Source organism: Haemaphysalis longicornis, unplaced genomic scaffold, assembly GCF_048455015.1.
Source record: "Haemaphysalis longicornis isolate Haplotype H1 unplaced genomic scaffold, Haemaphysalis longicornis Haplotype H1 scaffold_6, whole genome shotgun sequence".
Classification (NCBI taxonomy): Eukaryota; Metazoa; Arthropoda; class Arachnida; order Ixodida; family Ixodidae; genus Haemaphysalis; species Haemaphysalis longicornis.
Window position 1 is genome coordinate 151,688,414 of NW_027526407.1, and position 23,490 is coordinate 151,711,903.

General features: G+C 46.4%; 1 protein-coding gene across 2 annotated transcripts in view; it reads right to left on the bottom strand.

Moving 5' to 3' along the window:
* Nucleotides 1-4,658: 4,658 nt before the first annotated feature.
* LOC144141208 (uncharacterized) overlaps nt 4,659-23,490 on the bottom strand; it is a 56,624-nt gene continuing 37,792 nt past the window's right edge. For both annotated transcript variants that reach the window (XM_077672770.1, XM_077672771.1), the window contains 2 exons: nt 10,599-10,752; nt 4,659-6,416 (listed from right to left, as the gene is read on the bottom strand). In XM_077672770.1, coding sequence (XP_077528896.1) covers nt 6,011-6,416; nt 10,599-10,752 — 560 coding nt within the window. In that variant the 3' untranslated portion in view covers nt 4,659-6,010. The remainder of the gene's footprint in view (nt 6,417-10,598; nt 10,753-23,490) is intronic.

The window sequence follows — 23,490 nt, forward strand, 5'->3', positions numbered from 1 at the left end:
ATAACGCTGGCACTTGACGCAGCGGTGTGGATTTGGCACATACGGGCGCGTGGGATATCGGAGGAAACCTGCCGTCACTGCTTCCGGTAGTGGGGTTCTATCAAAAGTCAGAATAATGTGCTTTGTTTTGACTTCTTTGTTGTCTCGCCTTATTGTGATGCGCCGGACTGCTGTGACCCCTTGGTCACGCAGTCCTTCTAGGAGGTCGGTTTGTTTCATTGATGAGGTCGAGTTTAGAGATGACGCCTTGGGAAGAGTTTAGGGTTCTGGGGAGTGACTGTTCTTTCAAGATCATGGATTCTGGTTTGTTGCAGAAGCTTATTCGCCTGCTCTTTGTGGCTGACTTCAACGAGCACATCTCCGGAAGAAAGTTTTTTTTGCCTTGTAGTTCTTTCTGCAACACTCTCGATGAACTTTGCTACAAGGAAGACTGATTTTTCATTTACGGGGGTTTCTTTATTTACAGATTGCATCACAAGGAAGCGAGGATAGCTGTCCTTGCTTCGAAGGTCTATGGTCGGTTGTGGTTTGAGAGCTACATCGGTGCGGGCCCTCTTCAGGGCCCGATCATTTGGAGGGGGGCTTTAGACAATACCATATAGCATAGTATAGAAGCAGGGGACGGGGGTACTTCCTTCGCTCAGGTTACCCTGATACCGAGAGAGCTCCCGGTACTTCCTGCCTGGTAAACAGACAGGGAGCCCATCCGCCGGAGCTTGACCAGGGCTCCGACGGCCACCGTTTGTGGTTTCTGCCCTTCACCTTAAAACTCGTATCCACGGTAGATTACAGCAAGAGTATGGGGGCTCGGGGTCCGCGGTGTCGCCAACACCGTCACCGAGATTACTCAAGGTGCCCCGTGCGGGATAGTGTCCAGTGAAGGAAACTGTGACTGAGTACTTGGGAGTTACAGAGCCACCCCTCACAGTACAACCAGTCTCTCCCTGGCCGTTCTTCTACATGGCAGACACATGAGAACTTCTTTTGACGTCATTGGTCAGCCGACAGCCCACTTCGGCCCAAATCCTTCCCGGGAGATGAGCCTGCTCGGAAAGAGTCGCAGAGTGTCAACGAAAAAGTAAGACACCCTGAGCAACAGCAAGCTGCAAGGGTCCCTACGTTCCAAGTTGGCACCTACTTACGAGTGAAGAAACCAGTTCATTGACCGTAGGGCACTTTAAGTTATGGACCAGAAATAAAAATCCGCAAACAAATTGGCCGCTGGTCCTTTGATCTGGAAGACGGTCGAACTTGGAACGCTTCACAGCTATCAGCGGTACCAAAAGAGGCATCACCAGGGCAAGAAACTAACCAGGACAACTCTTGCACGCACGACTTTTCCCTGTTGATGGACTACCAAAGTACAGCTGCACCATCGATGACTTGGATCACTGCACCTGGGGGTACACCACAAACAGTCTGCGAGTTCATCCGCAGATCAATTTGCGTCTTCACGCGCTGTATCACAAGTGCCACCGAGCCCACCACAGCTGCAAGTTTCACAGCCACACAGTCTGGATCCAGGCTCCGGCACAGAAGAGTGCAGTGTACTGGTAGAGGGAAATGGACGCGATGCCGAGCCACCACCTGACCGACCCACGAGAAATCGCAGACCTCCAGTGTGCTTCAAGATTACGTACAGTGATTCGACAGTTGTCAGGGCTCATACAGACCATACTGGGGATTGTTTTGTGCAGACAGGACAGCCTAATAATTATTTGTTCTCAGGGAGGCAAAGATGTACTAGCCCGCAGAAGCACGAGGTGCCCGCCATATTATCTGTATATGCCAACATGTGGCGCCACCTGTTATATGTGTATACACACACATTATATATATATATATATATATATATATATATATATATAATCAAGGTTGCAGTCGTCATTGCCAGTGCTATTCGGCTTTTTTCCGAAATATTTAATAGGGCCGAATGACGTGTGTTTGTCACGTTTCTTTGATACATTGATAAATGTGCGAAAATATAAGTGGAGAAAAAATCCGCCGTTTTTTCCGGCAGCGGGACTCGAACCCACATCTCCGTATAACCGGTGCGGTGCGTTCGCCATTACGCTATCCCGTAGCGCTTCTCTCTCGACTTTACCGCGGGGGTTTATATTAAGTGCTCTGAGGCCGGTCAACTAGCGCCGCCCCTCGACCACCGCGGGAGACGTAGAACGTCTTCTTTCCCAGCGGCCGCCACGTAGACCGTGGTTGGAGGTCAGGGTTAGCAATTGGCATATCCGAACTGCTGGAGCCAGTGCCTCATAATGCATGTAGCAGAACAGAAAGATACGGGACGAGGGACTCGGTAAAGGTACATATCAAGGTTGCAGTCGTCATTGCCAGTGCTATTCGGCTTTTTTCCGAAATATTTAATAGGGCTGAATGACGTGTTTCTCACGTTTCTCCGATACATTGATAAATAAGCGAAAATATAAGTCAAGAAATATTACCGCGGTGGTCGAGGGGCGGCGCTAGTTGACCGGCCTCAGAGCACTTGTAAATATAAACCACCGCGGTAAAGTCGAGAGAGAAGCCGCTACGAGATAGCGTAATGGCGAACACACCACACCGGTTATGCGGACATGTGGGTTCGAGTCCCGCTCCCGGAAAAAACGGCGGATTTTTTCTCGACTTATATTTTCGCCTATTTATAAATGTATCAAAGAAATGTGACAAACACACGTCATTCGGCCCTATTAAATATTTCGGAAAAAAGCCGAATAGCACTGGCAATGAAGACTGCAGCCTTGATATATATCTTTACAGAGTCCCTCATCCCATATCTTTCTGTTCTGCTATATACATTATATATATGAAATCTCGTACACACGGGCGTTTTTGCTTTTCGCCTCCATCAGTATATTTATTTATATATATATATATATATATATATATATACTGATGGAGGCGAAAAGCAAAAACGCCCGTGTGTACGAGATTTCGGCGCACGTTAAAGATCCCCAGGTGGTCAAAATTAATCCGGAGCCCTCCACTACGGCGCGCCTCATCGCCTGCGTAGCGTCGGCGCGTTAAACCTTACAATAAATCAATATATATATATATGTATGTATATATATATATATATATATATATATATATATATATATATATATATATATATATATATATATATATATATATATATATATATATATATATATATATATATATATATATATATATATATATATATATATATATATATATATATATATATATATATATATATATATATATACCGAACAGATGAACGGGTAACAAACAAACTTTATTGCCGTTTTGGCCTGAGACAGGCCTTCAGCCTGACAGTGATGTAAAGTGATAAGGTGAGTTGGACACATTGAGCCTCTACATCCGTTCAGCAGCAGCCATGGCTCCATCAACAGGGCCTGGGAGTTGTTCACGTGCGAATGTAAACAGCATGGTTAGAGGGTGATGAAGTATGCATTGGGCACAGTGCAAACAAATGTCAACACTACTTCTAACCACCAATAACAAAGCTTATGAAGGGGTTACTGCAGCCAATCATTATGACATGGACTGTTGAACTGAAACAGAGGGGCATAAGCATCCGTGAGTGAATGAGGAAAAGTTAACTATGGAGCAAAATAGTGCTTATGAGGTGCTCAACAAAAACTATGTGAAAGCAAACAACTGATTTACCTGGCTGCCCTCTCTGTGCAGTTTTTTCGCAATGTGGTTGCAATTGTCCATGAAAAGCATTCGCCTGCCGGGAACTGAGTAGTGAGCATTACTATCTCATAGCTGTGCTCCAGTGTTCCAGAGATCTGCCAAGCACGAAATGAAACGTACGAACAACAGTTTTGCGATAGCGCTCATACAAGCATTTTCAGCCGCTAGCTGGACAGCGCACGAGTTTGAGCTTATCGGTACACAACAATGAAACAGAGCCAAAACACAGCGAAACAAACGAGACAAGACAAGCGCGCCGTTGTTTCTCGCTTCCTTGTTTCCCTTGTCCTTGCGCAGTCTCGCAAGTTTTAGGGCTGCTGCAAGTGCGATCGCTAGCTTCCAGCACCGGTGTTTCTATCGTACGAAATTAGACACGATCACTGCAGCTAATCCAAAGTGATATGGGCAAGGTCTATTTAAAATGTAGCGAAAAGTGCTTACCTTTCTGCGCACAATGACATCGTTGCCAGCTTGCTTCTGCAGTGGCCGCTGAATGATCAGCCACTAGTGAAACAGTTGTGGTCACCTAGTGACTTAATGGATTTAAAGGGTTAATGCGTCGCGGAACTAATCGTGTGAACAAGGTAATATTCAATGTCCGCACCTTCCGCTGTAAGCAGAAGCATAGCGTCGGTTCTCGAGCAGCGACGGATCGACGCCACCATTACTGCGGCTTTTTTTTTATACCACTTTTAAGCATAAGTGTTCAAACACAATCAATAACAACGACCACTGGTCTGATCACTGTAAACGCCGTGCACGATAACAGCATTCTTCTTACGACACTATCTTCTAGTTCCCCCAAGCAAGTTGACCGCCGCCAACGTCATGGCCGCCGCCAGCACGGCCCAGGTTACCAGCATACTTTTGCGCTGCAGTGACGTCATGTGAATACTCCCTATAGGATCGACAAATAATAGATTACTGGCCTGTCTTAACTCTGATATTCTTACTTTAGCAGGCCCACAGCATGCCTGAATCTGTCTCCTGGGTCAGTGAGCTGAAGACATGGCTTCTGCTATGGCTGCAGCCGTTTCTGTGTTGCCTACACGTATTTGGTAAGCCACTGGGCAAGTGTTTATTTTCTTGAAAAACCTGGTTACAAGTGTGGACCAGACAAAGCCACAAGAGGCTTCTTTGGCAGTGCCCGACAGTCTGTTACACATTATTGGACGAAGCAATACACAAATATAGCATAAATAGAAAAAGTAAAATCAGTCAACAATGTCAATAAAAAAACAAAAAAGGAACACAAGAATCAGAAAAATAGCAGAAAAGACATTTAGAAGCATATATCTCAAACACGTAGCTCAAGAATAGAGGGTGTAATTTGTGTGTAGCTACTGACCGAAAACAGTGCAAAGGGGAATGAGCGCACACAAAAGGGACATAAAAAGAACACAACCACTGACGATGCTCGGCACAAAACAATCTCGTAAGCAATGGTCATGTTGATGTGTACACACTGGAATGTTCCCAAGATCGAAAATATTTTATGACAATAATTTGTTTGAGCCGCACAAAAAACTCAGGCATATAAATGATCAAAATACACCTACATGCAACAAGGCACTGGTTTCAATAGGCAGATAATGTTGTTTTTACAGATGCACATCAAGGTGTGGGCAGAGAGCAGGGAAGCTTCACTAGGTCCTCTGCGTACCCTCCCTTTCCTCGGGACCACTGCCAGCTACATCGTCCCCACAGCACCAAGCACCTACCAGAACATTGCTTCCGTCAAAACACAACTCCTCGTGTGGAACCCTCAGACCTTAACCTGCCAAATATATGGGAGATATGTTAGAAACCTGCAACTCTCCCGCAACAACAGTCATAGCCTCTACTGAGCAATCTGACACCTCCCTGTAGGTACAACCCATGAAGCACTGCCAAGACTAGGTGATGCTACCGGCTGCTGGACATTAATACTGTGCCGAGCCACACTCTCAGGCATGGTTTCATAGCAGTTGTACAGGTTGTTTGGTCAAAACTCATCATGCCATTGAACCCGCTTCTTGTGAATGAGGTATTAAATGGCCCCTGATGTCCTACTACAAGTATGGCCAAACACTGGAATTAATGTGGTGGAAATTGACGCATGCAATGCTGATGCTACGAGCCGTATTGTACAGAACTTGATCAGTGGCGTTAAACAAGTTTCTGCAAGCATGTGCATTATCGTCATCATCATCACTCATCAAATTCTTTTTTTCTCATACTTCTGGTGTAGCAGACTAGGCACCTTTAACAGGGTAACCTCGGAAGTCTCATTAAAGACCATTCTCTCTCGTTACTTGCCACAGCTGTTTGCTCAGATGCTGTGGCCACTAGTGCTGTGTAGCGTGCACTGCCTCTCGTGTGCCTTGATGCTTTCAGGATGTTTAAAGTTTCGGCCGCACACACGGCAGGAGTTTGGTCTCTCCGCTGTGTGAACCTTGAGGTGGTGCTTGAGGTGCTGCATGTCTCTGTAGCAATGTCCACAGTGGCGGCACGCGTAAGGCTTCCCATTCTTCAGATGCACCAAGCTATTGTGCCTTAGCAGGTTCCTCATATGAGTGAAACGCTGGCCGCACTGGGCGCATTTAAAGGGCTTTTCGCCCAAGTGGACAGACTGGTGCTGCTTGAGGGTCCCTTTCCACCTGAACCCTTTCTTGCAGACGGGGCAGACAAACGGCTTCTCTCCGGTGTGAACTCTTTCATGCGCCAGGACTGTCTTCCTAAGGTAGCACCGAAGGAAAGAAAACGCAGCCGAATTAGCTTCTAGAAATAGCCAGCTCCCACTATTTTCCCCGGAGGTTACTAGATAACCCCAAAAACACTCCGCTCTCATTCAAAACACCTTGCCCACAGTGGGAAGCGGTAAGTGGGTTTTGCTACTCTAAAGCCCTCAAGAAGCCTCACTCCTGCAATAAACACCACTTAAGTTTTGATTATCTCAACATCAGCGTAGGTGCTCTGAAGATTGATATTCAAGTAAAGATACCACACCAGGCCATACACCAGGCCGTCATTTACACAATAGCAAAAATCTATGGCAATTTTTAGGCCACCTAGGGATCTGTATTATGGGCACAAATGACACCCGCTCGCCTTTGTTTTTATCTCCTGCAGCACATTAGCCACAATGGCTCACTAATGTGTCACTGCTTTTACAGACGCAGTGGAAAGAGTGATGAATCCTGATATCAATGCCCATGAATGCACCAAGGTGGCCTACACCATTTATTGGTGCTCTGCATAGTGCTGTCTGCTCACCCTTGTTGAGTACATTTTTAGAAATAAAAACAATGTAAGGCGTACACTTTGGTTTCCAAGGAAAGCACAAGTGGAGTATAGTGTATGTGGTATTGTGTGTGTAAAAAATTGGCATGTAAATGAAATCAGAATGGCACCGTTTTTGAGTTAGTAGTGTAGCAGGTCATTGTACCACTTCACATGCACGGGCAATAAAGAATTTCCAATTGATTTGCAAAGTCAGGGCCAAATCATTTTCGTTTATTAGTGCGTGTATGACCATAACTGGCATCATCGGTGCTTGAATTTGCCGAGCATACGAAATTCATAGGAATTTCAACAGAAAGCTCCATTTTTTTATTTACTATGACAAAAAGAGTGAGTTCCTGGGAAGCTTTTATGACTTACAAAGTTTGGTTTATGCTATGAACTTCCCAAACTACTACTTCACATTCGGGAATAACCTCCCCTTTCAAGTATGAACTGGCACAGTTTGGTTAGCTAGCCAGTTGTGTTGTCAGCCCTTGAGTTGATGTTATTCCTTTTTGTCATCACTTCATATGAGACCGCGAAGCTAAATACGTTGCGTTCACTGCAGCCCATCTCACAACGGAAAAGCCGAGCCGCCTTAACACGCTTCGTCACGAAAAAACACTCGTTCAGGGGTTGTCACCGTAAAACTGCTACTTATTCATTTGGAGTTACCGAAATGAATTAGCTGAAGTGTCATTAAACACGAATTCCTGTGCCAGGAGGCTTCTACTAGCGCTCGAGCACGCACTCCCTAGCGAAGCCGCCGGTCCCCGCAACAGGGCGTAAAAGCGCCCCTAGCGGCCGGCCGTGAGCGACTCGGCGAAAGCGCTCCCATAGAGTGCAGCTAGCTGGGCAGGTCGGAAGTATAGTTGGTCGTGGCAGTAATCGGTTTCGAAGTGACTTGGAGCTGCTCGCCTAATTTTTTTTTCTGAAGTGCATCACTTTGGTTGTTGCATAGAACAATGTTGTCACGCCACTGCCCACTTGAAGAAGCTGCTCTGCTGCTCTTGACTTTGTTAGGTTCCATATAGAGGCCTTTCCAATTCCATGTGGTGACTATAAAACTACAAGTACTTTAGTGCAAGTGTAATCAGGCTATAAAACATGCTGTGACAAGCCATGCATAACACAGATCTCTGAAGCAAATGAAAAAGAATGGAAGTGATAATTCCAAGAGTGTTCATGTCAGTTCTATTCATGTGTGGAGCAATGCAAAGCATAATAAATTAGCATCATCCAAGAAATGTTGCAGGCTTGCATTATCCGCCGCGGTGGCTCAGTGGTTAAGGTCTTGCGCTGCTGAGCACGAGGTCGCGGGTTCGATTCCCGGCCGCGGCGGTCGCTTTTCTGATGAAGGCGAAAAGCAAAAACGCCCACGTGTACAAGATTTCGGCTCACGTTAAAGATCCCCAGGTGGTCAAAATTAATCCGGAGCCCTCCACTACGGCGCGCCTCCTCGCCTGCGTTGCATCGGAGCGTTAAACCCCCACAGTCCCACCGTACAATCATTTACATGTGGATTCACTCCACAATGTTATCAAATAGGTGTGATATCAGTTACCTGAAGAAATTGCATTTTCCAGCTGCCCCGTTTCATAGGGGTGATTTCCAAGACAAGCTAGCTCAACTTCCCAAGCACAGTCTTGCACATGGGCCGAGCACCAGGCCAGGGAGTTGCTTGTACTATTTTACCGGCAGAAGCGTGGTTGCACATGAATGCACATGGTGACTTCCACAGCCATGTTGCATGCTCAACTTAGTTACCACCTGTGGCAGGACACAGCTGCCAGACCCATCCCCAGGCCATGCAATGTTGCAGATGGCCGGGGGGCTCCATCAGGTGACAAGGGGCCGAGAACCCCCCCCCCCCCCCTTCCCCGTCCAGACATTAATGCCCTTTTAAGGGTCCGCACACAACCAAGGATGCCTGTACCCATTAGAAGTTACGATCCCTTCCCCTGGGGTATTTCTTGACCCTTTCAGGTAACTTTCTGTGCACCAGATTCGTTGTACTGAGGCTGGTGTACCAATTGTACTGGTGTTGGCCCCAAGCAGTACTGAAGTATCTCCTACATTTTTGTACCGATGCTGCGAACTGACGTGGTTGAGCTTTTTTAGCCCTCCATAATTCGTTTTATTTTATTTTCGGCAGCATATACAGGAATGGTGATAAATGAGCTAGTACAGTTGTTGAGAGGAACTGTCCAAAGAAAAAGAAAGCCACATCCCTCTGCCCCCCATGTTCTGGCATGACTCTGCGGGATATGGCATGTCCTAAAGACCATACAAAATAGCAGAAGAATGCATGCAATTATACAAACAAGAAATAAGCTTTCAGAGACAAGCAATAATTACAATATAAGATTTCACAACAAGAAAATCAGACAAAAATGTGAAAACCTGCGGTATATCTGCTCCTGCATTACAAGTGGGACTGATTATAAGAGGGACTGACAAAGCCATCCGTGTACGGCCGAAGTACGGCCGCCGGAGGACAGCCGAGATGCGGTCATCGGACTCCAGCCGGACTAAAGCTACCGGAAATACGGCCGAGCTACGGGCATTGCAGTTCAGCCACAGTACGTTAATTGTACTGAGGCGACCGTCACTGCATGTCGCGCAAGCAGATGACTCATTCGCGCAGTGCAGAAGCAGCACAAACCCAGCATTTTGGGTCCAATGCAGCCACATCAAAGTGAGCTTGCACGCAACCACCAGCCGTCAAGCTTTCAGCGCAGCCTTGCTTAATTACAAGTCTCAGTTGACAGCAAAATTCATTTATAAACAGTGCTCACAAGTTGTCGTTCCTTTAATTGCTGTGCCTCTTTTACTGCCGAACACAGAAAATATTCAGTTCTTTGTAGAGCTTGAATAGATGTATTGTCCAGAGTATTCATGGTGACGGTGTTGGCGACACCGCGGACCCCAAGCCCCCAACATAAACTGTAACCTACCGTGGTGATGTGTTTAAAGGTGAAGGGTAGAAGCCTCAAACGGTGGCCGTCGGAGCCCAGGTCCCGCTTATAAATGATCTACACTGTAATGCAGGTAAGCCTGCTGCCACTACTCAAGGAAAATTTATTTTTGTGCACACGAATCTACACCCCAAATGTGCGATACATTCAGTGCTTAGCTTTATTTTCTGCAAAAGGACACAACAGCTCTGAATTTTCAGTGGCGCATTTCTCACTTCTCATAAAGCAGCTTCTGTACCAGAGCTTACTGAAACTACCCACTCACATTCCTGACCCTCGAAGTGCTCTAGAATTGTCGAAGTTTTGTATTTTCAAGTGGAGTTGGTTGCTAAGTTTTTTTGCTTTATATTCAAAGTTTTTGAAACTCACAGACCTGCTGTATATGTACAATGACGAAACTCACTGACAAATTCTTTCTTTCCAGGATTCTCAAACTGCAGGAATTTATTACCTGTCGTGACAAAACAAATCTCGCTAGTGGCAAGGTTTCGTTCACCTGCAGACATAATCTGAGATGTTTTACAGAAAATCGCACCAACGAAGAGCCCGAAAACCTATTTGCAGCAGTGCGCAAATCAAAAAGTGCTGTACCGACGGAAACTACAGCTTCTGCAGTAGCTCCATCCACCAACCCAGTGACAAGATGCAGTAGCTCACCTGGTGTTGCTCGTGTACGGGCAGTAGGAGCAGCTGAACTTCCTGAAAGGCCGGTCCACATGACTGTGTCGCACGTGCCTGTCCAGGTGCTCTTGTGCAGAGAAGCAGCTGCTGCACATGTTGCAGGCCAGGACAGCAGGCACGGAAGCAGCCCCTGCATTCAAAGGGAAGGGGAGGCAAGGCCGGGCGATGCAGTAGCGAGACCAACCAAAGGCTGCAGCGTCAGCCGTAAGGTCGTGACGTATGGTGCATCGAATTTTACACTCACATACTACAGGAGGGCCTGGCTTTAGTGAAAACAACTATATTTCAGTGGAGGTGTCTGCATGGGAACACGAAAAAGTAATCTCTCCTTGTTTAGCATGATTCACGAATAAGGTCAAAAGTTGCAAAAATTGTAGTTTTCTTGTGAAAAATTATTTATAGAGACATACAACTTATTTGTGTGGAGTGCATGACCTCTCGCTCATGTGAAAGCCAGAGTTTTATACAGTGGTTCAAACACAAGAAATTCCTAAATAAATGGGTGAAAATAATTTTAATTTGGCACTGAACTTTTGCGTCCTGATAGGTGGTGCCATGTGCTGTCTGGGTGCGACACTATCATGTGACACAAACAGCTCTGTTGGTTTCAATGTGAGATTCAAAGACCGCATAAAGGAATAGGAGAGCCTTCATTTGGTTACTGTTTGAGCTGGGGACAAGTTATGAAATACCTCTCGTCATCTCACATACCGTTAAAAGTATGTTGCTGCACGGCTCTCTGTCATAGTGCCAGCCGTCTTTTTGGCCACACACTTAAGGTCTCTAAATTCCCATTTCAAATGTTCTGGGGCCCTGTAAGGGTAACCCTATCGGTTCAAGGTGTTTAAGTGATGCTCTTTCATTACACCCTCCACAAAGAGCAGTTTTCTGTCCCCTTAAAGTTGTCTCATCAATTCGAAATAAAAGCACTTTTATAATACTCGCACCCTACAAATACTCCAGATGCACAACCATAAAATTGTTGCCCGCGTTGTTTCGTTAATTTCACCTTATGTTTCACAATTGGGCTTGAAATAGTGGGAGCTCATACGAGATTGTAAGAGCCCTATATAACTCTGCACCATTCAATTTGCTTATCGCTCTTCAAAAATTAGGGGTGAACTCAGAAACTGGCTTCTGAAAGATTGCACGCCGGGTACATTACTCTTGAAGCAGCCTTCCAACATTGTGCAGCAAGTAAATTATTCTTGCGTGTTTAAGAAAAGCACTTATAATAAAATAATGCTAGCCAGGTAGACGAGCGAACCAATGGGAAATAAAAGCAGTGAGTGGGCATTGCAAATCACAGGCACGATCAAGTAACAACAGCACACTTCCCGGAGTGCCACAACACCATGCGACTGCAGCACCAGATATCCCTTTTGTACGCATTAATACAATGCTTCATGGTATGGCCCAGTTATTGTTTATGTAACACACATGGCTCAGTCAGAAACACCCTAGAGTACTAGAGCAGCACTAGCACACAAACTGGCATTCACTGGGGCCTTTCAAAAACACATTAAACTATAATCAACCTGACTCGCAATCAATTAATTTTTGCTCGTAATTCGGATAAATCGTTTTTACATTACCTAGTATTTTGAATACTCCGAGTGGTCAGCCTATAAAACATACCTAAACAAGACTGCACAGAGGCTTGAAAGAACGCACAAAAAATTTGTCATCGACGACTTCAAATCACCTAAACAATTTCAGACAATTTAAAATTTACTTGATGGAAAAATTCTCCAACACCAGTGTTGCTCTTATTCAACTGCTGCACACAAGTTTGCCGAAAGAACAGTCTGTGTGGTTCAATCAAAGATCAGCCTCTTTGGTAAGAAAGCAGATATTTTGGTATAAAATCAACAAAGGGGCAACCAGTCATTTTAGAGGGCACACAAAAGCATGCCATGACAGCTTCGCTGCTTGCCATTCAATATGGCACAATGACGATATCTGACATCGTTATCAAAGTCAGTTGAAATAAAGAAAAGGCAGCAGTAATTTCTGAAGCTCAAGCACTAACGATGTGGGAACATCCGCGCGTGGAAGAGCCACCAAAAAATAATTTGACGTTGCTTTTCTTTAGCACAATCACTTCCACACATAAGTCCCTCAGTTCCGTAGTTGCGGCACTCTGCGATGAACACCTGATTTGCAGTTAAGGAATAGCTAGGTCACCACAGTAAATAGCAACCCTATTGTAATTTTACTAAATTAGTACGCAATTTTCCTTTATACAGAAAAATTCGAAGTCTAAAACTGAAATTTAAAATCAGATTATAATTGCTGTTACCTCAAAATGGCGACACATTTGTAAATCCATCGCTAGAAATGTGTGCTGGAACCTAATAAAAGTGCTGTTGTTCATTACAAGGTTGCCTTTTTATTGCTGCCTTGCTGCCCATGGATACTATAATTATACAAGAAGTGCCACTAAACATAACAGCACACTGCATCACAGGAATATTGTATGCAAAAGCAATTGGCAAGCACCCAATTATAAAAAAATATTGTAAACAAATTATAAGCATATATAAACAAAAGGACAAAAGAATCTAAAAAAGACAGTTTAGCAAAAGCATTAAGTATGGCAGGTAGAATATTATAAATTAGGAAAAAAAAAGCAAGAACTATTGAAATGCTTTTATGGCAAATGTAATCAGGGTGCAAATCTGCACAAATAAATCATCAAAATGCCACACAAAGTTTGGACAAAAAACAACCTTGCCGGCAACTGACGACACACAATATGCAGTTCAATGAACCATCATGGGCCACAAAACACTTGTATTAAGTTGGCAGGCTTCAGAGTAGCCTAAAAAAATGGCAGCATCTCCACTCCGTGGATTATGGCGAGGGTGTAGAGTACGGGGACTCGAAATGACATCCAAGTTGTGCTCCGAGTGACATCCGATTTGCAGCCACGGGTTGCACCTTGATTATTCTTTAAATGAAACTTCAACTCACGGCTCAAATCGAATTTCGCTTGATTTTCGCTTGTTGGTGGTGTGCGCACAGATGGATGCGGACGGACATTGGGAGGTCCTAAGGTACTCCGCACCGCTACAGGTGAGGGAGTAAGCCGTTTGACTCTCGGGTACACTCACGGTCGTAGCCTAATTGGTAAGACGACTGACACTAACTCTGTCTGGTCTACCAGACACAGGCTCGAATCCTGCAGTGCCGGTTCCACCAGGGCGACAACAAACCGTCCGGTCGCTGGCGCCCTCCCGTATGGTTCCCGTCGCGTGAGCGAGGCGCGTTTTGCACGCCGGCCGCGATGGGAACCGGTGCCTGTGTGATTTTTGGCGATTGTAAATGCTATGCACACCGACGCGGACGGACATAGTGCGGTCCTAAGGTACTCCGCACCTAAAAGCGTTAAGCAGCCAGTTTTTGTAGGTTCAAGGAAAACAATCTTCTGATATGTCAGCTGTTTGATCGCAGTGGAAAACTTGCTCTTTTTAGTGAAGGAGACAACCATTCTGCCTTCATTGCACCATCCGATAACACGAAAAAAATTCTGGTTATGCCGATACCATGACGTTGATACGCAGTGAAGTCCATACACCAATCCTAACCTGCACATCATTTAGTTTAAAATCGTATGGTGAGACCAATAGTTGCAGGTCTGTCCTCAAATTTGCTTCCTCGATTGGGCAAAAACAGGTGAGAGCTGGCGTTCTCTTGCTGCTCCAGTCCGAGCCATATCCTCGTTGTGCACCACAATAAAATTGCTGTGCAGCAGGGCCACCGACATCTGCAATAATGAAAGAAAATCAACTACATTAAAGTAATTTCGGTTTTCACGAAGTAAGCAGCCATGAGCAACCAAACTTGAACAATTGGCTGAAATTAGCGGCATTGCAGCAAGCCAAAACAAGAATGCCGAGAAAGTGTACTAATAAAAAAATATACTACCATTGCTAAGGCATAGTTTGAAAAAATGTTTCCTCATTTTTCTAAGCATTCCCTTCTGAAATAGTTTCGCAGTTTTACAGAACATTTTGAGGTGAAGGCCTTAGATCTCTGTGGTTCATGCAACACACTGTGAGGCAACAATAGGGAAAGCGAGGTAGCAGCGTTGGAGCAGATTCCGAGAAGTAAGCACGTGCCGGGGGTGAACAGAAGGCCATGGTGAACAACCCAGGGGAAATGACCACATTCCCTGCACATGTAGGGAGACAGCTTGGCCGATATAGCACGCAGGTGTTTCCACTGTGGAGTGCTGGGATGCGAAATGCTGACTGGCAATACAGGTGCAACCGGCACAGTGAACTTATCGAAAAATTCTGGTATTCATTTGATGTGAAAGTCCTACCAACATGAACAGGAGCTCCCAGCTCACTTCTAATGCAGATGCAGCCCCAAGTAATGCCAACCACCCTTGCAGCGCCAAAAAACGTCGTTGCACTCCACGTACAGTCATGGGCAAATGAAATGAGAACACAAAAATACTGTTGCAGACCTTGGCCAGCATCGCCACGAGCTGACGCTAATCACATGCGCACATCCAGCTATGCCCAATCTCTCTTCATCTGGGTACGTGCTGGTGTTCAAGGACCGACGGAAAATGAGAGGAGAGAGACGCTGGACTGGGTTCGCGCCATCATCCCGCCTCTGTGCCGGTGACTATTGTTAGAGAAGAGGGGACCTTGGGTTGTCTGACTCATTCAGGCCCGCAGGTCCCGGCTCGGCATGGTGTTGGACTAGAGAATCGAGATGACTGCTTAGGAGGAAACTGTACAGGAGGTTTATTCTACATGATGACAGTCGAGACAGGAGAACAAGAATAACACGAATACAGTCGTTTAAATAGAGTTCGTATTCCCCAGATCCCTGGCTAGGGAATTTAACTTCACACAGGTTGTCCAATCAGGTGGGCAGTGGACGACACTTGATGTACCACCCACGACATGAGGCGTGGCTGATGCACACGAACCACTCGGTCGATGGAAAGGGTGAATATCCACGTCATCGATCTTGTCTTGTGCCGGAGTTGCACCCCTTCGCGCAAGTCTTCATTTTGGAGGCCCCATGAGAACGGAATTTCAACTCGGCTCCCAGCACGTGAAGATGAGTGACCTCCTGCTCTCGCTGACGGTTGTAAACCGAAGAGCTTGGGCACTTGAAACTGCAGCTTCCTTTCGGTGGACCCTTCTTTCATACGTGTATGAAGGAAAGAAGTGGCGCACAGCGTCCGACGAACCGAGGATATAGAAGCCGCCACTTGCAACCGCCGCCGTTGGCGCCAGCGTTTCTTGCCTCCTCGTGCCTCTGGGTGATTCATCCACGCACACCTTGCTCTAGAGCTTGCGAGGAATTTTTCCCAGACCTGTGTTGGCCGATCCTAACAGCTCCTCCACGGCCCGAAAAATCTCGAATGGCCAGCGTTGACGACCACTGGGCAGGAAGAGATGAGCCTGGAACTGGGTGTAGGGACCGTCTTTTACGAAGGAACATACGAACTTGAACAATTAACACAGGAAAGCACCAGTGGGCTATCCCATGCAACACTGCACGGCCCCACACGCAAGCGTTCAGAATTCGCCAAAGACCCACCAGGCTTCCTGCACCGACAACAAAACAGTTTACTACAGAAGCTATTTGATTTTGGCTGAATTTTAGTGCCGCCAAAGCAAGGGTATAGGTCCTGTAGAAAACGCCATTGGCCGACTGCCCTAAACAAGGTTAAAATAAAAAGAAACCCCTGAGGCGATCCAACTGAGTTACCTCATAACAGTCGGCTTAAGCCATCAGCATTCCCATGCATTTTTCCCTTCTTGTAGCGTACAGAGAAACTATACTCCTGGAGAGCTAGACTCCATCTGAGCAGGCGACCATTTTTGGGGGACATTTGCCTCAACCATGTGAGAGGGCAATGGTCGGTCTCAAAGATGAACTTTGCTCCGTACAAGAAACACAACAACTTCTGCGCCGCCCATACTAAACAGGCGCACTCTTTTTCCGAAGCGCTGTACGAAAACTCTCTACAGGTCAGCTTACGGCTGACGTACAGAATCGGGTGTTCTTCGCGGTCGTCGCCCACTTGGCTTAAGACAACACCCATTCCTCTATCACTGGCGTCACACTGGACTATAAACTCTTTAGAATAGTCAGGGGTTCGGAGCAGAGGTCGGGACATAAGCACTGCCTTCAGATTCTTGAAGGCGTTTTCTTTTTCGGCATCCCAGGGTACTTCAGTGGGTGCTTCCTTTCGTAACACGTCAGTTAAGGGGCTTGCCAGCTGTGAATAGTTCGGGATATGCCGCTGGTAATATCCGACCAGTCCCAAAAAGAATTGAATGTCCGTCTTAGTTTGAGGCTGGGGAAATGCTACGATCGGAGCAATTTTTAGCTCTGATGGACTCCTAGTTCCCTCGCCGACAACATGGCCCAAGTAAGTCACGTGACCGCAACCAAACCTACACTTTTCTGCCTTCATAGTTAGTTCAGCCTCTCGCAACCTAGAAAAAACGCTCTTAAGGTGTTCTAGATGCACTTCCCACTTTTCTGAAAATATGGCGACGTCCAAATAAGGGACAGCACAGCCCTGCATATCCCTGAGTACGATGTCCATGAGTCTCGAGAAACTGAAGGGGGCATTCTTCAGCCCAAAACTAAGCATTAGGGGTCGAAAGGTGCCAACTGGCGAGATAAAAGCGGCATACCTGCTCGCACTTTCTGAGAGTGGTACTTGCCAATATCCGCGCACGAGATCGAGGGTGGAAATGAATTTTGCGCCGCTCACTCTTTCTAGTCTTTCTTCTATGTTGGGAATCGGGTACAGTGGGTCCCTGGTACAGTTGAACCTCGATATAACGAACCTCGATTTAACGAAATTCGCGATATAACGAATTTTTTCAAGTTTTCTAACAAAATTTTGCTAAATGCATGTATTTTTGTCTCGATTTTACGAAGTAATTTTGTGCGGCGCTTTCGATTTAACGAAGTCACGGCAAGAAAGGAAGAACGAAATTCCGGTCGAGGCACGTTTTATTTTGCCTCTCAGGCCCTACATTGAAAAAATTCAGTGCTCAAATTGACTCTTGAAGGCTCAAATGAAAGAAAAGCGGTGAAATCTCCGGTTAACAACAATTAAAAGCGAAGAACGAAGCTGCACAAACCGCTAGCGGTCATAGACGGTTTAATAGTGCGGCCACTATTTTGAAGTCTCCATCGTTGCCTACGCCAGCACCCTCTATGCTTAGGCTACCGAAGCCTATTTCAAGCTTTTTTTTTCAACGCGTCATTGCTCACGGTGCTGCTGCTCTAGGTTGTGCTCGCTGATAACCAAATTAATATTTTGTTCGTGCATCGTTAGGTGAGTTTTGTAAGCAGCATGAGCACTCCAAGAGAAAGAAAAGTGTTCCGAACAAGAGCCTGAGGAAGTTCGGTGAAACTGACAGCCACCGAAGTGTGATGGATGCCATCGATGTTCTGCGGAGGCACGCAGGTGCACACGAATGTTAAGACCTTGTTAGCGCTGTCAGCATACGACCGTCACGTAAAGCCCGCCCTGGTCAAGAAACGCCAAGCACTGCTTACGGACTTCTTCACTACGGCTTGAACATCGAGTGCTGGGGGCAATAAATTGCTCTCTTTGAACGTGGTCATCTTCGTTTCACCAGCGTTCATTAGACAGCTGCGGTGCGGAGAAATCAGTTTCGTAAGGGCTCAGTGGGCATAAAAGTAATTGCTTAATCGAATTTGTCCGGAAGAATTTTATTTAATGTAAGCTTTCCGCTTTCCGGAGCACGTAAGCGCTGCTCCACACAGTGAAGCGGTCCGCGTGTACTCCGCTGAACTCGCAATCATGGCTTTATCTCGAGTGTTGTGGTTGCATCACGCGCCTATACTGCAGAGCCTTTGTACACGAAAAAAGTCTTTCGAAAGTTTCATAGCAGCCTTCCGCTGTTGGCCCGCCGCGCCTAGGCCCCTAAGCCTACCACTGAATAGACGAAAAGAGGCGTAACTTCGAACGAGCACCTCGGCGGGGTGAAGTTCACGGGACATGGACGCGGGCGCGGGTTCAATTGACTATAACAGCGGCATTTAGTAGTGACCGAAATGAAAAAACAAAAAGTGGAAACCTAGTCTGCTATCATATTTAATGAGGCGTTGCGGAAAAAGCACCGGTTTTACGATGACACATGAACTACCGTCGGCTATCCGAATTCCATTGCCCAAGTGTTGAAACTCTTAATTCACACAATTTTCGTGGCCAGTTTTAGTACAAATTTCGCTTTAATTGGGGAGGTAACTACATAGCAGTTGTTGCCTGGCGAGGGCCAAAGTGTTAAAACCCCAATAACTGGTTAAATGAACTGTAAAATCGAAACCTCGATTTTACGAAATTCTCGATTTAACGAAATTTGCGGCCCCAAGTACGACTTCATTATATCGAGGTTTAACTGTAATAGCATTCGGCTTTCGGTAGTCTACACAGGGACGAGGCTCTTTGCCTGGTGCCTCAACTAAAATCAGCGGTGAGGTGTAGTCACTCTCAGCTGGCTCGATTACCCCCAAGTTAGGCATGCGCTGTATTTCAGCTTCCATTATCTCCTTCTGCCGAGGTGATACCCTGTATGGTTTTGACCGTATCGGCTCGTCAGACGTGAGCTCCATTTCATGCGTCAGGAAGTGTGTCTTTCCTGGACGGCTGCTGAATCGGTCAGCGAATTTGCTTAACAGCCGCTTTAGAGTGTTAATCTGGCCCGAACTCAGAGATTCTGTATTTACAGAAAGAGCCAAGATTTTCTCCATGCTGACGCTATCTCCTGCGTTCTACTTCCAATCCCAAATCTCGCTATCAAGCTCCTCGAGTTCGTTTAGCATTAGATTTACGATCCCTCTGCGTTCCATGTACGGCTTCATGACATTGCAGTGATAAATTCTCACCTGCTTCCCTCTTCCTGGAATCTTTAGTGCGTAATTCGTCTCAGAAAGTTTCTGCATAACTTCTACAGGACCGTCCCAGTGAACTTCCAGCTTATTTTTCCTCGATGGCCGAAGAATCATAACGCGATCCCACGTGGCAGGTTCGAAGGCGGGCGTTTTTGTCATAGTAGACTTTGGAAGCCTCCTGGGAAGCTTTCACGTTGCGGTTTACTATCTCCCTCGTACTGTTAAGGCGGTCCAGTAGTTGAAGCACGTACTCTACCACTGTCTGGTTCTCTCCATGCCCTCCCACATTCCTCTCCGCATTCGGAGGGGGGAGCGCAGGGCTCTTCCGTACACAAGTTCCGCTGGGGTGAAACCCGTAGCTTCGTGAGGAATAATGTGGCTGGCAGACAGTCCTCCCAGTCCTCTTTGTGCTCATAGCACAGAGCACGTAGCACCCGCTTTAGAACCGAATGCCATTTTTCCACACTGTTAGACTGCGGATGATACACTGAGCTGTGTAGCAGCTTTACTCCGCACCTCTCTAGGAACGTGGTAGTCAAAGCGCTCACAAAAACTGTTGCCTGATCCGCCTGGATTTCAGCCGGAAATCGTATACACGCAAACACCGATAGAAGAGCATCAACTACCTCTGAGGAGCTCAGTTCTTTCAACGAAATGGCTTCAGGAAATTTTGTGGCTGGACACAGCATAGTAAGCAGGTACTTGTAGCCTGACTTAGTCTTGGGCAAAGGGCCTACTGTGTCTATTACAAGCCGACGGAAAGATTCCGAGATTAGTGGTACAATTTTCAGTGGAGCCTTCCATGTCTCCCCCGATTTGCTCACACGCTGGCACGCATCGCATGATTTCACATAGCGCTCCGCGTCTCTGAAACATCCTGGCCAATAATATTCCATTAGTAGCCCTTTTTTTGTTTTGTTGATCCCAAGATGTCCTGACCAGCCATTCCCGTGGCACAGACTCAAAATGTCCGCTCTGTATCTTTCAGGCACGACCAACTGATCGAGTGTTTTGCCTTTTTTGTCCTGGTAGTGGTGATACAGTAAGCCTCCTTTCTCATGCACAGTTATAATGCGTCGAGCACTGCCTCCTTTGGCCGTAACGTGCAATCTCTCCAAAGCGGGGTCCTCTCTCTGTTCTTTTATTAGTGACTCCCGGTTAACCTTAAGAAGGCGATCAAAGTTGCATGAAGCTGGAGATAACACTGACTCTTCAGAGCTCTCTGCTTCATTTGCTGGCTCAGTGATCAAAGTGCATGTTCGGTCATAGCATTTTGCATATGTCTGCCTTTGACAACCCGTCACTTCTTCTTCCTCCTCAAGTGTTTCCAATGGTAGGTTGGCGTGTGCCTCTCTGGCTACCTTAGGTTCGGGAATTTGACTTAACTGAGAGGTGAGCTGGCGAGTCTTAGACCTTGTCAAAGCTTGCACCACTCCCTCTCCGAGTTTCTGGCCTCTCTCGTTAAGCAATCGATCCGATCGATTTGAGAAGAGGTAAGGGTATTGAAGTGACAGGGCCTTCGAGACTGCGGCTTCAGTGATCAGCGCCCCAAACGGCCCGCAAATCCTCACTTGAGCCATTGGCAGGCATACAATGTGTTCCTCCACCGCCTGTTTTATCCATGCGACTTCCCCCGTGAAATCGTCTGCTGCAACGTAGAACGGATGGACAACGTCCATCATTGCGGCGCTATCCCGAAGCACGTTGCAAGGTTTTCCATTGACTTGCAGTTTGTGCAAGTATGGCCTAAGGAGCTCTAGATTTTCGGCGCTATCATCGACACACTTGAACACTACCCTAGGTTTTGTACATTTGGCTGCAAAGTGCACGACACCATTGCAGTTGTAGCAGCGAAGTGGCCTACTAGCCTCAAACTCTTTTTTTCCTGCTTTGTCTGCACCCTCTCTCTTCGACTGATCTTCCCACTTTTCCGGCACTCTTTCTGGCACCTCCGCCTGCGCGGAACTTTTCGAAGAAAGGTTCTTTTTGCTCGGAACATGACTCCGCGTCGCGTTTCTAGCGTGTGATGCGCTCTCATCTGTGCTTAACCTTCTGCGAGTAGCGTACTCTTCCGCTAGCTCTGCGGCTCTTTCATGATGATGATGTTTGAAGATTAATGGCGCAAGGCCAGCTAGGGCAAAGAGCGCCAAGAAAGTGGTTTGATGAATTGGTGACAACTGAAAGGTTAGTGGGAACACGAAAAAATCAATTAAAGACTAGGAGCACGGCTGGTGTAAAGGGCCAGGATGAAGACCAAGAGTGGTTAAAAAAAAGGTGGCTGGTGTATAGGACCAGGGGTAAGATGAGCTGTAAGAATTGAACTTCTGAAAGAAACTTGAAGGAGCGCTAGACAGAAAACATGGCATCGTCTCCTAAAAAGTATGGGGGATGTAATGGAATATGTTGTCTGTAAAGTTCTCTGAAGTTTTGCGTCGTGTAATTTCGAGTGCCTTGCATTGAATGAGGATGTGTATCACAGATAGGCCCTCCCCACACCTGCTACACAAGGGTCTTCGAGATCCCGTGAGCAGGTGCGAGTGTGTTACATGCGTATGGCCTATCCGTAACCTAGCCAAGGTAACTTCAATGTGCCTGTTGTGTGAGTCAGTAGTGTATTGTCCCAAATGTGGTTTTATTACGTGTAGTTTGTTGTCTGACTGTTCGCTCCAGTCTGCTTGCCAAGTTTTACGGAGTTGCTGTCTTATGTGTGGCTTGAGGTCTGTGTAAGGTACTGTTGTTAAGTCCACTGTGTTCCGGAGCGCAGCACTGGCGGCCATTTCATCGGCCAGTTCGTTTCCGGCAATGCCGCAGTGGCCTGGCACCCAACACACAGTCACCCCAAGGTTTTATGAATAAGCTAGCATAAATGATTTGAGGACAAGATTAACGACATGGTTTTTCGATGACTTTCCCGATGATAATGCACAGACGACGCTCAGCGAATCTGTATACAGTCTAATCCTACTACAACGAAGTCTGCTTCAACGAAATATTTCCAAGTCCCCGTCAGCTAGCCATAGAAGTCAATGCAACAAAGTCCTCGCCACAACGAACCATTTGTCTGGCTTTCTTACGCTTCAACGAAATTTTTTATGATTTGGGCTGGGTTTGAACAATTATTTTACAATAAAATAAGCATAGCGCCAGCTAACAGTAACTTTTGATACATTCAGGACGCTTAGTTTCACTGAAAACATGTGCGGTGCGCCGACACTGCCACCAAAAACAAAACAAAAAAAAAATAAAACACATAGGTGGACGCCACTGTGTGATGGTGATAACGATGCGGTGGGCCGTCTTTACACGAGGCATAAGCCAGGTTCGCACAGCCGGAGCTATAGCCAATCCGTATCCAGTTGAAATCGCTCAAATGTGCTCTGCTGCTGGCATGGCTGCTGGCGCAGCGCCATCATGTATGTGTTGTAAGCAGCTGCCCTTGCAGTTTTCCTGCTACAATTCTTCAAAGCCAAGAGCAAAAATAATATTTTCGTGTTTAGTCTTGAACCCGCGTCATCCTATCTTAGTCACAAACAGGCGGTCACGATAAATGCAAGCGCGCGCGGTTTACCTGCCAAGGTCAGTTGCTGCCATGCCTAGTCGGAGGATAATTAAGATAACGGCACCGTTCCTGCCACAAGCGAGAGGGGGGCTTCCAACCACGTAGCAGCTATCTGCAAGTAATCAGCTCGGTGGAAATGCCTTGTTGTACAGCAATACGCTTTGCGCCTGCATTTCTTCATTTCTTCACCTCTCCCCTTCTCCTCAGTATTGCGCTCTTTGCATGCCAGTAAAAGAACAAATAACCATTGGTATGTTTGTTATCTGACTAAACACGACGTTACTGCGCATCACTCTTTTTTCTAAACATTGTATTATGCTGCCAATGATGCGGAAATATGCCGTGCTATTTTTCTTGCCCTTCAGTGCTGTGTTGGGGCAGATTTCGCCTCAA